We start from the raw sequence: 16,261 nt of genomic DNA, 5'->3' as shown, positions 1-16,261 counted from the left end.
AGTGGGACGTAAGAACAATCGGTCGTAAAAAGGGTGGACGGTAATTCAAATTTTAGACGTAAAACGAGACGACGTTAATTCAATTTCCGTACGTAAAAATATTGACGCAAAAGGAAATCACGTAAAATAAATGGACGTAAAAAGAGATTCTAGTGAACCTCCGCCGCTCTCCGCTTCCAGATTTTGCTCCGTCAAATATCGTCCGCAAGTGCGGGCATGTCCTCCGTGAGGATCATCAAATCCATAAAAATTTCCGGTCTAATAAGGACTATATACTTTGTCAGCATCGTACAGTGGCTATCGTTTGCTAGCGGATTGAAGCGTTTTGCGAAGGGCAAAGTAGTCTCGATTTTCAGCTTCAATACGCCGCAAGATTTCCTTATTTGTGCTTACCGCGGCCACCAGCGATCACATTGGACTTTTTACTTTTAGCAGCATTTACTTTTAGCAGCATTTACTTTTAACCCAATCCTACTAGCCTCCGTTTTCAGTCTAGCGCAGATGGCCTCCACCGTTGCGAAGTTTCGGCCTACAATATCAAAGTCATCTGCGTAGCCAAAAAGTTCGCTACCTTCACTGAAAATTGAGACTCTCGTTTCGATTTTGCTCGCCGGATCATCTTCTCAAGGGCGATGTTGAAAAGCATGCAGGTTAAGCTGTCGATCTGTCTCGACTTTTGCCGCGCCTGGAAGGGACTCGATCCTATTGACTCTAATAATGTCTCTTAATGAGAACTTTTTTAACCGGGCAGTCGTCCGACATCCTCACGACATGCCCAGCCCATCACCGGTAACCGATTTTTGCGGTGTGAGCGATGGATAGTTCCCTAAGCAGCTGATGCAATTCATGGTTTCGCCTCCTCCACGTTCCGTCTTCCATCTGCACTCCGCCGTAGATGGTGCGCAACGCCTTCTTTTCCGGCGCGTTGGTCCTCTACGAGCATAGTCCATGTCTCATGGCCGTAAAAGACTACCGACCTAATCAGCGTCCTGTAGATTGTTAACTTCGTGCGGTGGCAAATTTTGTTCGATCGCAGCGTCCTACGGAGTCCAAAGTAGGCACGATTTCCTGCCATAATGCGTCTTTGTATTTCTCTGCTGGTGTCGTTGTCTGCGGTAACCAGTGAGCCCAGATACACGAACTCTTCTACCACCTCGATTTCATCACCGTCTAAATGAATCCGGGGAGGGAGGTCAGCATTCACTTCTTTAGAACCTCTTCCTTTCATGTATCTTGTTTTCGATACATTAATGACAAGTCCTATCCGTTTGGCTTCAGCTTTCAGTCCGATGTACGTTTCCGCCATCCTCTCAAAGGTACGTGTAATTATGTCAACGTCGTCAGCGAAACCAAGAAGCTGGACGGACTTCGTGAATATCGTGCCACTCGTGTCTATACCCGCTCTTCTTATCACACCCTCCAAAGCGATGTTAAACAGCAAACATGAAAGCCCATCACCTTGCCGTAACCCTCTTCGAGATCCAAAGGGACTCGAGACTGCCCCTGATACTCGAACAACACACATTACTCGATCCATCGTCGCCTTGACTAATCGCGTTAGTTTATCCGGAAATCCGTAGTAGTGCATAATCTGCCATAGCTGATCTCGATCGATCGTGTGTACGCCGATTTGAAGTCGATGAATAAATGATGCGTGGGTACGTTGTATTCGCGACATTTCTGCAACACTTGCCGAAGTGCGAAAATCTGGTCGGTGGTGACACGGGCACCCATAAATCCCGCTTGATATTGCCCCACGAACTCCTTTGCAAATGGTGATAATCGACGACATAAAAGTTGAGGGAGTACCTTGTAGGCGGCGTTCAACAATGTGATTGCGCGGTAATTGCAACAATCCAACTTGTCGCCCTTTTTGTAGATCGGACACACGATGCCTTCCGTCCACTCCTCCGGTAGTAGCTCATCCTCCCAAATCTTGACAATGACCCGCAGCGCTCTAGCCAGTGCGTCACCACCGTGTTTCAGCAGCTCGCCGGGTAGCTGATCAGCCCCAGCCGCTTTATTGTTCTTCAGCCGTCCGATCTCTTCTGCTACCTCCTGAAGGCCGGGGACTGGTATTCTGTCGTCTTTTGTACGTGCTCCAAGATCTATTGCCATATCGTCACCTCCATGTTCAGCTACATCGCTGTTAAGGTGCTCGGCATAATACTGCTTCCACCTCTCGATCACCTTGCGTTCGTTCGTGAGAAGATTACCGTCTGAGTCTCCCCAGCCAACACCAACTCGTATATCAATGTACGAAAATTATCGTAAATATCTCTTAACAAACTCGTGCAGGTATACCTCGATATAAGACAGCCTCGTTATAAAACAACCTCGATATAAGACAATTCGATATAAGACAATTTTTGTCTTATATCGAAACAAATCCCTTTGACATAGCTGGTAACGATGCCAGAACTAATTTTTCATTTCAAAATCAGCGTCATGAGGATGTTCATTATTTCAAAATAACTCTGAAAATTGTAAAAATGTAATAGTTCAAACAATAATAAATAGTTCAAAAAATGTAAACACACAACACAGAGCAAAATTGGCGACCGCTAAGGCAAATTTTTTTGAAAAAATCATGTTTCGATATAAGACAATTTCGATATAAGACAACTTTTTGAAATTATAAATTGTCTTATATCGAGGTATCCCTGTATTCGTAAATAAAGCCTTATAAAGGGCGCACAAGTTGATATTCTATCGTTTAGAATGCTATTGGCTGACAAACATACGATTTTCAGCACAAAGTCGTATAGCAGTATGAAGCTTGTCGCGCTTAATCGGATCTTATCGTATTGAAATACCTATATAAGTGTATCGCTCAAGATTATTCCTTAGTGCGTATATCGCCTCCAAAATGGTACAGATAAGCGGCTTTTGCGCGTCGAATACGATTTTGTTGGATGCATATCAGTACGTAACTCTTATTTGCAATCTAATTATACATATGAAAATGCTGACTGGGTCGACACATATCGGCCTGCGGCACATAGCCTTTGCACGAACGGTTTAACTTCTCGTAGAACTTCCGTTTATCGTTAGCACGGTACAGTTCTTCCATCGCCTCGCGATCTCGATGTTCGTGTTGGCGCTTTTTCCTCCGGAAGACCGAGTTTTGCCTGTTCCGTGCTTGTTTATATCGATCCACATTCGCCCTCGTACGGTGTTGCAGCATTCTCGCACGTGCTGCATTCTTCTCCTGCACTAATTGCTCGCATTCGCCGTCGAACCAATCGTTTTTTCGGTTCGAATTCATTGTACCTAGTGCCGCTAGAGCGGTACTACCGATGGCGGTCTTAATGCCTTTCCAGCCATCTTCAAGAGTTGCTGCGCCAAGTTGCTCTTCCGTTGGTAGCGCTGCTTCCAGCTGCCGCGCGTATTCCTGGGCAACTCCGATGACTCGTAGCTGCTCGATGTTGGGTCGCGGCGTATGACTTTGACGCGTGTTATGCACCGTCGAATCTATATTCGCACTGCGGTAGGTGCGAACGTTTATAACATCAGAGAAGAATTTACCGTCGATTAGAATATGGTCAATTTGGTTTTCTATTCGTTGGTCTGGTGATCTCCAGGTGGCCTTGTGGATGATATCTTTGCGGGGGAAGAAGGTACTTCGGACTACCATTCCGCGGGAGGCTGCAAAATTTACGCATCGTTGGCCGTTGTCGTTCGTTGTGGCATGCAGGCTGTTTGGCCCGATTACCGGTCTATATATAGCTTCCCGTCCTACCTGCGCGTTCATGTCGCCGATGACGATTTTCGCGTCCCGTCGCGGACAGCCATCATACACCTGCGCCAGCTGCGCGTAGAATGCCTCCTTCTCGTCATCGGGTCTCCCTTCGTGTGGGCAGTGCACATTGATGATACTGTAATTGAAGAAACGGCCCTTAATCCTCAACTTGCACATCCTTGCGTTAATCGGTTGCCAACCAATCACACGCTGGCGCATCTTTCCCGGTAGGGTAGGATTGTCCAGAACGCACCGTGGGGGTAGAATGGCCCATGCTATTAATTGCTTAAAAACGCGGAAACTATTTGGTAAAATTATGAATGCGCATTTTATTTTGGTGTAAAACACGCTAATTCATAAGTATGTAGCATGTAAAAGCATCAAACATAGCCACATCCAATAAAATCAAGCGATTATCTGCGATCTCATTCCACATGTAAGAAATCACGGTTTTCTCTTAAGCTTTTACCACAAGTCGGTATGCAAATTTCATAATAAATACAGTCTATCTAATTGATATACTGTCATACTCGATGATTCATGACAAAAACGGCATTAAATATGCATATTTTTCACATATATTGCAAAAAACTTCCAAATACAAAACAGGGGAAGAATGCATCACAGCGGGATCGAACAGTTATAAAATATTTTTAATTTGCAGTACATCTTTTGTTTCGGATTATTTATTAAAAATGTAGCAATATTATGTATTGTATAGGACTTAGAATTTGCCTTAAACCTAATTGTACATTGTTTAACTTACAATATTTCATCACACATCAGTTGGAGAAAAGTAGATGATTAAATTTTATTGCCAATTATGTTGAGATATGAACCCATTATGTCCCAGCCAACAAGCGTTTGCAACAAACGCTATAACGAACGCTTTCGCCATTTCGGCAGCCTAGTTTTAAGAGTTTATCCAACACGTGATTGAATGGTAAATTTTTTGGTTGCGTTTAACGCCTAGCTGGGCAAACTTGGTGCATTTTGTCCACGGGCTTTGGCGTTCTGCCTCAAATAATGATTTTGACTCTTGTCAAAAATCGTCAAAAATCCCTATTTTCTTCTTCGTTGTTGGTAACTTTTTGTTTTCCAGGGCGGCTTGTTGGGCCTGCCCCTAACCCCCTGTCTCGCCGGAGGAGCATCGTGCACAGCACTGTTTAGAGTCCCTGCTGGCATAAGGACGAGTATAATAATCAGCCGCCCCGAACATGGAGAACAGACGCTGTTTGACCCGCACCTCCTTGGTGAACAGACGCTCGTGTTTGACGAAGCATTTCCTCTACCGCTATGCTATGGTTACCGCACCAGTATTCGCGTCGCACCTCCTCACTTCGCTATTGTCAGATTGACAACATTGCCCAGGCTACACCGCATTTGGTATCATATCACTCGTGGAGGCGTGAGGCAGGAGCTTGTGAGGACCAGAGCTGTGTTTGACGCTCCTTCCAGGTTGTCAACTCACCCTTTGAAGCCTAGGGATGGGGGGGGGGGGCTCCTATACAAATGAATTAAAAATTTCCCCATAACTCGAGAACTAATTAATCAAATAGACCCATATTTGGCATGTGAGTGGTTTTGGAGGCAGGAATTTTTTTAATGATGGTTTGAGACCCCTCACCCCTGTGGTAGAAAAATAAGGACTCTCATACAAATAAAAAAGAAATTTTTGCGTAACTCAAAAACTAATCGAACTCGAGAAATTTTAGACTCTTTCATAAAACATTAGTCAATAACAAGACCACCAAAAACTATCAATAGTACATTAGATAATTCAGCGCGAGACGGCCACAGGCCACGAGTGTTGCCGGTGACCTGCCGTCGGAAGCGCCGGCCACTGCGGGGGGCAGCCCCCCGTAGAGATCACCTCTATCTAGGTTTATTTCTTTTCCTAGATCTACTGACCTCTATTACTTTCCTTCAGTTGGTTCACCCCTGCGAAATGGTAGTTTCGACGAAAAGATTTTCCGTTAAATGGTACATCCCGCGTAAGGTTTTTCGCGAATCATACAAATAAAAAAAAAATTCTGCGAAATTCTATATTCCGCGTTATGTCAACCGAGAATTGGTGTTCCGCAAAATGGTATTCGGCGAAATGGTTTGTAATGATGGCGAATATTTAAATGCTATCCGCTTTATTTTATCAGGCTAAGCAATGGGGGGAGTTGTTTTCTACTTTACTGTGAGGAAAATTTGTATATTAAAACACCCATGAACTTCCCAGAAACTTGCAAAACTCTAAATTATGACAAAGGTCATCCGAGATACATGATTTATGTACAACACAGTTTAATTTGTGGCAATATGAAGTTTGTCGGGTCAGCTAGTATATAAATATAACTTTCTGTGAAAAATTAAAAAGATAGATGATACTTTAGAAAACACCTGGTCTAGTTACTATAATGTCATCAGTTTATATAGAATAGTGGATAGCAACTTCTTTAATTGTTGTATACATTGTATAGGCTCTTATTAGCATTGTTTACTCTCTTCTCCTGTTCGTTAAGTTTTACAAACATATAACTTTTATTACTAAAATATAATTTCACGTTCATTATTTTTACTACTACAAAGTAAACTTCACTAAAACATTAAGTTTATGATATTTTGCTGCCTGCTTATTCCCTTTCGCAAATGTAGCACCGATCGACGACAAGAGTAGAGTTACAATCAAATACGGTTCACGTTAATTTATTCCAAACAGCTAGCGGGTCAGCTACAACATCGATTGTCTGCTCTTAATTCTCACACATCGACGTTCGTCAGTTCAGCTTGAAGTGCCGGCCTCGTCGCATCTTCGTCTCATTGCCATTAGATTCGTTTCGCGTTTTTATCAATCACTCGAACGTACCTCGCCCGTGGGTATGACTCAAACTAGCAGCAAGTTGTTGCGGGGATTGCTGCTGATAAGCATTAGTAAGTTGCTCGAAAAGCCCCATTACGAATCGATATTAAATGTTTTCGTTTTTCACACTAGTTTGCGTCGGACATAATGGGAAATCCTTTGCTAAACGGCAAGGCAATGTGTTGAAAAGTCGCTTTGAGCAAGATGAACCTCAACCAACTCGAGATGATGATTTTGACTGGAAGTTGATTAAGGTTTGATATAATATGTACAATCGATACAAAGTAATTTATTATCATTTAAATATTAGAGTAAAAGACGGGTGTGTACTCTTTGGTGACTAATTGTGAATAATTATCACATTTATTCAGATCGCTCTTATAGCACAAACAAATCACCAAGGGTGAATTTGCATAAAACGATTTACTTTTCCAGAACTGCTTCCAAAATGAACAATCGAATGCGGCAGTTTCAACTTTTTTGGTCAAATATCTGCTAAACATGATCTACGAAGGTGCTAGCATTATTTCGCAAACACAACAGGAACTTAGCGAGCCACTGGGGCGAGTTCCGGGGGCAACCGACACTCCAAATTGTGTTAACCTAATGGCCGCTCTGCAAGCCGGTAGCAAACGGCTTCACGTTTCCAGCCGCATGTTTGCCGACCAACTTATAAGTGTATCGCAAAAGTATGCCAGCACCATTAGTATGTACTATAATGCGAGCGTCGAGCACATAAACTTTGGTCAGCCGGAAAAGGCAGTACAGCAAATCAATGACTGGATATCGGCAGGCACGCAAGGGCAAATCAGAGAATTGGTTTCATTACAGCAAATCCGTGGTTCGATATTGCTATTAGCTAGTACCATCTACTTTAAAGGGCTTTGGAGAAATGTGTTTCCTGAAGCAGCCACCGTCAGTCAACCATTTCGTACTGGCGACGGACGAACGATAAATGTCCCATCCATGAAACAGATAACCTATCTGTACTATTGTCAATCACAACTGCTAAATGCGCAGTTCTTGCGGCTCCCCTATGAAGAAGGCCGTTTTTCCATGATCTTGATGCTTCCGAATGAGAACATTGATTTAAACCAATTTGTGAGAACACTATCAGCAGAGGCAATTCATCAAGCCATTGGAAGTATGGACGAAGTTGAAGTGAAACTGCAACTTCCACGATTCACTATCAACTATGGGAGTTCGCTGAAAGATACCCTTAAACAGGTAAAGTCCAAATCTTCTACTGATGGTTTTAATAACATCAGAAGTAATTTTATGTTTTAGCTCGGAATCAGACGAATTTTTGAGGATAATGCTGAATTAGGTGGCATTTCTCGAGGAGGGGGACTTCCGGTCAAAGTGTCTGACGTATTTCAAAAAACGGTCATCGTAGTGGATGAGAAAGGCAGTACCGCCAGTTCGGCGGCAGGTTCCTCGCTGGTGTACACCAGTCTAACATACCCGGAAAATTTTATCGTTGATCGACCATTTGCGTTCTTTATCGAAGAGGAATCGACTGGGACGCTGCTTTTCGCTGGAAAAGTTGAAGATCCAATGCATTGAGCAGTTGCAGACGGGGTGTGATAGTTATTGCATCATTTTCGATTGCTTTCGCTTTTATCAGATTCGAATAAACACGTACCTAATTATATTTAGATGATGCGTCATACATATTTCCAGTGGCTTACGAAAAAACCAGTCCCATTTGTTTTTGACTGTGGGTTTTACCCATCAAATGTACTATCCAGTTATTGTCACGTATCCAGAAAAATCAAACCAAATTATGCTTGCATGCAGAGAAGAGTTCCAAATGCATGTTTGTTTAATTTACGTTTAAAAACAAGTAATTATATACTCTTATTTCACTTTCAATTCCGGCTCTTAAGAATCTTAATTATGTTCCTGTAAGTTACACAGTTGCTGCACGGTGGGTCAAATTGACCCATGTGACACTCGGGTAAAACCTTTTAACTTCTCGAGTGTTGTTTGTACAGCTTCGCCGTCTTCAGCAATAGATTTTGTAATAAAATTTTGCAATGTATGGTGGTCTATTTTGAGTAGCTGTAATTATGTTTGTATAAGTTATGTTGACATCTAACTTTTCACCTATTGACTCTGGAAATTACATATATTCAAAATTGTTTGTTTGCTTAAAATACATTAAGTTACTGAAGGCACTAATATTACAAAAATTAAAAGCACAGCAAAGCAAAGCCTAGGTGCTACATTCTGTTATCGAAACTTGACCTACTGTTTTTATACGACAGACTTCGCAGCCAGCTGTTAAAGTATAGGATAATTGCTGGGTCAGTTGCTAAGATCCTACTGCCTCTAACAACCTCTCCCAGCCGAGATTCGAACATACCGGCTTATTAGCCCAGCATCATACCTCGAGGCATACTGGGAGGCCATTACAAGAATTACGGAAATCAATATATGAACGATTTGATTATTTAAATACGTCTTTGTTTGGTATTCCGAAATGCTCAATGATTCATCCAACGATCTGTAGTTTTTGAGACTAATTTATTCCGTACCTAAGCCATGCCTCGGGTGTAAGGGTCTTTTAAAGACTTGACCCTTCTTTATCGACAGACTTTGCAGCCGATTACTAGAATACAGGACAATTACAGGAAGAGTGCAACAATCGTGTTGACTATAGCAGCACAGCCCAGTCGTGACCTGAACTTGTATTTGGACTTGAACTTGGTCTTGACTTGAACTTGGACTTGGACTTGAACTTGGATTTGGACTTGGCCTTGGAATTGGACTTGAATTTGGACTTTGATTTGAATTTGGACTTTGTTACCGGTCATTTTGTTAAATGAACGGTACCAATCCATGGCGTCAAAGTTTTGCGATTTAGTGTTTAAGTTTAGTCGATAAGTGTAGTCTGTAAGTAAAATTTGTCAATTAATTTTGTTTTGATTATCTGGCTCTTGTTTATTGTTATTAGTTTATTTTGCTTTGTTGTTTGAATATTTATTGTATTTTTGTTTATTAAGTTTACTAACCCTTAAAAACTCATCCGTTAATTAAGCGACGAAAAATTTGCGAAAAAAAAAGGAATTATGTGAGCGTTACCATTTAATAGCGTAAGGAGACCCTGTCTACATTGATGACTCAGAAGCTCAAAAGAGGCCTTCTGCGCCCACCCCGAAACATCCAGACCAGGTGTTGGGGCTTAGCATGGAGGCTCTAAAGGCTCCGTAAATCATTCACTGAGTCAGGGACAGTCTTACCTATTAAATGGTAACGCCATTAAAACACGTTTGTAACGGAAAGACCGCAACGTAAAAGACGGCAAAAAGTCCGCACTAAATTAATAACCCCGTAATAGTTCCCGATCGTACAGCCAATTTTATACTACTTTGGACTGCACGAAAAAGTGGTATCCGGTGGTGATTACGGAGGGGGACGGAGAGAGAGAGGGAGAGGGAGAGAGAAGACAGGAGGAGAGAAACGAGTCTGTTCGGGATGATCGGCGAAAGCAAAGATCGGCTCGGGACAGTTGGATGCCAGTCGTGATCCAGTACGGAGGGGCAATTGTATTCCCCGTCCAGAAAAAAGTAAAACTCGGTTAAGTGAACCGGCAACGAAACGATTAAGAGTAAACGGCTACGCGAGTGGCAATTCTGGCTTGAGCGGTAGCTATTCGAGTGCGGCGGAGTTTCTTGGCTATGTACCTGCGAGAAGACCGCGGAAAAGTCTATTGCTGAGTACCCCGAGATACCAACGACGATTGACGACAACTCCAGTGCGTCGGAGTTCCCCTTCTGATGGATTTGGCGGAAAATACCCTTTACCCAGAGTCGCGTTGAAACGAACACGTGGACACGGAGTTCAACGAGCCTGATCACGGATACCTTTGTATGACGCGTCGAATCAATCCTGGCATAACCTACGTTTACATCACGGAGTTTGTTCCAGACGAGCTAACGGTCCCGATCCAGTACGTTCCCTAAATCAACGTCAATTTTGATCCCGCCAGGAAGCTACGGTCACCAAGGTATGTTTCTCCTCTCCCTCCGTTCGTCGAGCATCAATGGGCCCCATCGAGTGACGTCCACCGCTGTACCGATGATACGGAAATAAAACTGCATGCATGAATTTCATTTCTTTTCTTTCGTACAAAATAGCCAGATTTCCCTTTAAACCTTCTTTGACGTTTTCGATTGGTCCGCTTCGTTCTTGGTAAGTAGTCGGGTTGAGCGAGTCCCCCGAAGGTCGGTTGCCGACCCTGAGGTAAAAGAAATTGAGCTAGCTGGGTTGAGAGTTCGAACCAATACTTATAACTTGGACATGGACTTGGACTTGCACTTGGTTTTAGACTTGGACTGGGACTGGGACTTGGACTTGGGACTTCGGACTTGGGACTTGGGACTTGGGACTTGGGACTTGGGACTTGGGACTTGGGACTTGAGACTTGAGACTTGGGACTTGGGACTTGAGACTTGAGACTTGAGACTTGGGACTTGGGACTTGGAACTTGGGACTTGGAACTTGGGACTTGGACTTGGACTTGGACTTGGACTTGGACTTGGACTTGGACTTGGACTTGGACTTGGACTTGGACTTGGACTTGGACTTGGACTTGGACTTGGACTTGGACTTGGACTTGGACTTGGACTTGGACTTGGACTTGGACTTGGACTTGGACTTGGACTTGGACTTGGACTTGGACTTGGACTTGGACTTGGACTTGGACTTGGACTTGGACTTGGACTTGGACTTGGACTTGGACTTGGACTTGGACTTGGACTTGGACTTGGACTTGGACTTGGACTTGGACTTGGACTTGGACTTGGACTTGGACTTGGACTTGGACTTGGACTTGGACTTGGACTTGGACTTGGACTTGGACTTGGACTTGGACTTGGACTTGGACTTGGACTTGGACTTGGACTTGGACTTGGACTTGGACTTGGACTTGGACTTGGACTTGGACTTGGACTTGGACTTGGACTTGGACTTGGACTTGGACTTGGACTTGGACTTCGACTTAGATTTATACTTGGATTGGGTTGGGGGTTGGAAGTGGCCATCAACTAGAACATTAATTTTTAGAAATGGACTAGTTTTGGACTTAAGTGTATAGCTTAAACGGATGTCTTAGACAGATTTCCGGAAGGTTGTAACTTAGATCGAGGAGGATTAGCTAATGAGCAGACGAGACGATAGCGTGGACCTTCTTTGGCCAACTTCAAAATTTTCAATTCTGGTAATAATTTTTTTTCCATGTCAACGCTTGCCGCGTTTGCAATACGTTGCCAGTTTCACTTTGGCTTTAGCTCTAGCTTAGGGGAGACGTTTGAATCCCCCCCCCCTTTCTTGGCTAAGCCCATGCGTACGATGGAGCTGTACGATTTCGAAGTTTCAGGGTTGAAGCTCGTCGTAAGTTGCCTTATCACAACCTGCGCAGTAGAGCGATTTATAGTTCTGTCTTCCGAGTTTCAAAACGTAGTCTTTGCCGATTGGTCCAATCCGTAGTTTCTTTTGGAACTTAAGACGGCCTCTTCGATCTATTCGAAACGCTTGTCTTGCCAGAAGGCCAGCTTGGCTAGCATTGTTTGAGCATTGAGTCTCAGTGTGAGACTCATGAAGATGAAGATTATGACGGATCGCCCCTTACATGGAGTGCAGACGCCGTTTTGAGCCACTCCTAACATGGAAGACAGATGCTCAGAAACTCGAAAGAGCCCTTATTCGCTGGCAGCTTACAAACAAGTTCCGATATAGCTGATACCGCGTGGAGATGGGGATAATAGTTACTGGATATGAGGTATAGAATCACTGTGCGGTATATTTTGTAACTATAGCTATACGAGACACCGATGGTACGCATTTTCCAGCGAGCGGTTTGGATCAGTGACCCTGTATTAAAAGTCACTTACTGTTATATACAATTCTACTGAAAATCATAGGTTATAGACGCTAGAATGTATGGGCACCATATTTTTAAAAGAAACTCCAAATTTTGCTGGTTTGAACGGTGGCCATTTACACTGAAATTTCGATTACAATAGGCGAAAAAACAAATTGTTGTTGGCATTGCATTGTATAGGCCTAACTAACAATCTAGAATTTATTGTACTTGTATGGTCGTTTTAAGACCAATTTTGACCACAAAATGCATTACAAGTGTGCAATGAAACTCGCATTATTACCTGAGAATTGACGGGTCTCTCCCAGAATGAAGTTCAGCTCATATAGTTTTCGATTTTGCAGCAGAGCCTATTGCCCCGTATTGAGCAGGCTTCCACCAATCTGCAGCTTGAGTATGTTGAGAAACATATAGTTTGGCAGGAAAGCTGCTCTGGGTGATCTAGGTACATTGCAACGTGATACCCGCCACATAGGGGTTGAAGTAGTTTTCTCGTCTGTGATTACAAGGCTGTCCTTATTTACTTAGCACCCGCCATTCGAAAACTCCGGTTTCGTTCTTGCTGTATTCTTCTCCTCCACTAGCTGCTCGTATTCGCCAGGTAACCAGCCGTTGCACTTAGTGTTGCTACAGCTGAACGAATGTTCCTTCATCCATTCGTCTATAGTTACTCAGTGTTGAGCCGTGCCAGTTGAAGAAACGACCCCCAATCGAATGATCGGCATTCATCTGATCCGCCATTGACGCATGATAGCCAATACTATAAAGCTAGTTTCACGCACGCTAGTTGTGTCATAATTTTGCTAGAAGACAACCGCACGACGCTTTTTTCATATACCTATCCTGTGTTATCTAGCAAAGTTTCTGCATTGCTACGACTTCGAAGTTAAAGGGTTGAAGTTCGTCGTAAGTTGTCCCATCACAACCTGCGCAGTAGAGCGATTTACAGTTCTGTCTTCTGAGTTTCCAACCGTAGTCATTCCCGATTGGTCCAATCCGTAGTTTCTTTTGGAACATAATAGGAGTTGTTGGGCCTACCCGAACCGCCTGTCTTGCCGGAAAACCTTCTTGAATAGCAATGTGTAGAGTTTCACGCTAATACGAGGACGATGATGGAACGCTCCTAACATGGAGTGCAGATACCGTTTTGAGTCGCTCCTACTATGAAATATTGTTTCTCTTAAACCAATCAGCGAAGGTGTCCAGCATTGTTTGTAATCGGCGGCAATCATCGACAGATTTCACAACTAAACAGATCTTTAGATCGTTGGCATATACCAGTACGCAACCGGAACCCAGCAGAATACCAATGTCGTTAAAGTACACAGCAAAGGCTCCAAGTTACTATCTTGTGGGACTACAGAATTATTACTAAATGCCCGTGAAACTGTGGAATTCAACTTGACAAGTAAAATACGGTGTGTAAGATATGAGCTCAACCATGAAGTCAGTCTATCGAATACACCCAGTTTAGAGGGCTTGTGCAAGACTACTATATTTGATGATCCACTGTGTCTACCGCGGTCATAATATCTGATGCTATGATAATTAGTTATTTATTTATTCAAAATTTAATGCGGCGTTCCATAGGGAAGTAATTTGGGACCATTACTTTTCATTATTTACTTCAATAATGTTTGTTTCGTTATCCCACCAGCATGCAATTTACTATATGCGACTGACCTTAACCAGAAGTAAAACCCCAATTCTGTAACATTACAGGATCGAAGCATTTCTTCTCCAAATTGTCGTTAATGTTAAACAGCTGCGAGTAGAAATGGATTACTAGCTTACTTACTTACTTAAGTGGCATGCCGTCCTAAGACAAAGCCTGTTGAACAAAGTTTCTCCATGTAATTCGGTTGAGGGCTACCGCTCTCCAATTCCTCGGACACCGAGTACTCTCCGCCAGATCTCGCTCCACCTGGTCTAACCATCTTGCTCGCTGCGCTCCTGGTCGTCTTGTTCCTACCGGATTTGATGCGAACACCATCTTTGCAGGGTAGTTGTCCGGCATTCTTGCAACATACCCTGCCCATCGTATCCGTCCAGCTTTAGCCACCTTCTGGATACTGGGTTCACCATAGAGCTGTGCGAGTTCATGGTTCATCCTCCGCCTCCATACTCCGTTCTCTTGTACGCCGCCGAAGATCGTTCTTAGCACTCGTCGTTCGAAAACTCCGAGCACTCGCAGGTCCTCCTCGAGCATTGTCCATGTTTCATGCCCGTAGAGAACAACCGGTCTAATAAGCGTCTTGTACAGGTTGCACTTTGTACGGGGACTTAGTCTGCTCGACCGCAATTGCTTCTGGAGCCCATAGCAAGCACGACTTCCGCTGATAATACGCCTCCGAATCTCACGGCTGGTATCATTGTCCGCCGTTACCAGTGAGCCAAGGTAGACAAATTCATCGACTACCTCAAACTCATCGCCGTCGATTGATATACTACTGCCCAAGCGGTGTCGTTCGGCCTCGGTTCCGCTGGCCAGCATGTACTTTGTTTTAGACGTATTTACCTTTAACCCAATCTTTTCTGCTTCGCGCTTTAGTCTGGTGTACTGTTCAGCCACCGCCACAGATGTTCTGCCGATAATATCCATGTCATCGGCAAAGCAGACGAATTGACTAGATTTGTTGAATATCGTGCCCCGCGTGTTGATATCCGCTCGGTTCATAACACCTTGTAGCGCTATGTTGAACAGCAGGCATGAAAGACCATCACCTTGACGAAGCCCTCTGTGTGATTCGAATGAACTTGACAATCCACCCGAAATCCGAACACAGTACTGTGTACCATCCATCGTAGATTTATTGATTGATTTGATGAGCTTCCTGGGGAAGCTGTTTTCGTCCATGATTTTCCATAGCTCTTTGCGGTCGATGGCATCATACGCGGCTTTGAAGTCAACGAATAAATGATGCGTGGGAACTCTGTATTCCCGGCACTTTTGGAGGATTTGCCGCAGTGTAAATATTTGATCCGTAGTAGACCGACCTTCGACGAAGCCGGCTTGATAAGTTCCCACAAATCTATTCGCAATTGGTGATAGATGGTGGAAAATGATTTGGGACAGCACTTTATAAGCAGCATTGAGAACGGTGATCGCTCGATAGTTCTCACAGTCCAACTTGTCGCCCTTTTTGTAGATCGGGCAGATAACCCCATCTTTCCACTCCTCCGGTAGCTGTTCCGTATCCCAAATTCTAACAATTAGTCGGTGCAGACAAACGGCCAGCTTTTCTGGTCCCATTTTAATAAGCTCCGCTCCGATGCCATCTTTTCCAGCTGAATTGTTGTTCTTTAGCTGCATGATGGCCTCCTTAACTTCGCCTATCGTTGGGGCTGGCATCTCTTCCCGTTTGTTGCACCGTCAAAATCGCTATCCCCGCCGCCAAGGTTCTCCGCCTGGGCGTCATTCAGGTGACCTATCGGTCACCTCACGATCGTCCGTCAGAATACTGCCAGTCTTATCCCGACACATTTCGGCTCGCGGCACAAAGCCTTTGCGGGATCCGTTCAGTTTCTGGTAGAACTTTCGCGTTTCCTGAGAACGATGCAGCCGCTCCAACTCTGCATATTCCTGCTCTTCCAGGTAGCGCTTTTTCTCCCGAAAGATTTGGTTTCGCTACATCTTCTTCTGTTTGTGTCTTTCCACGTTCTGACGTGTGGCACTGTGGATTACTAGCTCGCCTTCCAAACCCACTATTTCAGCATCATATCCAAAGCAAACACAAGCTTAGGGTTGTGGTGTGACCTCGCGTTGCTACTGTGCAAAAAT

At 43.9% G+C, this 16,261-nt stretch overlaps 1 protein-coding gene across 1 annotated transcript; it reads left to right on the top strand.

Moving 5' to 3' along the window:
• The first annotated feature begins 6,525 nt into the window (after positions 1 to 6,525).
• On the top strand, positions 6,526 to 8,251 carry LOC128738599 (serine protease inhibitor 2-like). The gene is made up of 4 exons (XM_053833853.1): positions 6,526 to 6,664; positions 6,726 to 6,847; positions 7,029 to 7,820; positions 7,881 to 8,251. Exons 1-4 carry the CDS (start codon positions 6,613 to 6,615, stop codon positions 8,157 to 8,159), a joined length of 1,245 nt encoding a protein of 414 aa, XP_053689828.1. The 5' UTR covers positions 6,526 to 6,612; the 3' UTR covers positions 8,160 to 8,251.
• Positions 8,252 to 16,261: the final 8,010 nt, after the last annotated feature.

The sequence above is a fragment of the Sabethes cyaneus genome, chromosome 2 (assembly GCF_943734655.1).
Source record: "Sabethes cyaneus chromosome 2, idSabCyanKW18_F2, whole genome shotgun sequence".
Taxonomy (NCBI): Eukaryota; Metazoa; Arthropoda; class Insecta; order Diptera; family Culicidae; genus Sabethes; species Sabethes cyaneus.
This window is presented reverse-complemented; position numbering and strand designations above follow the sequence as displayed.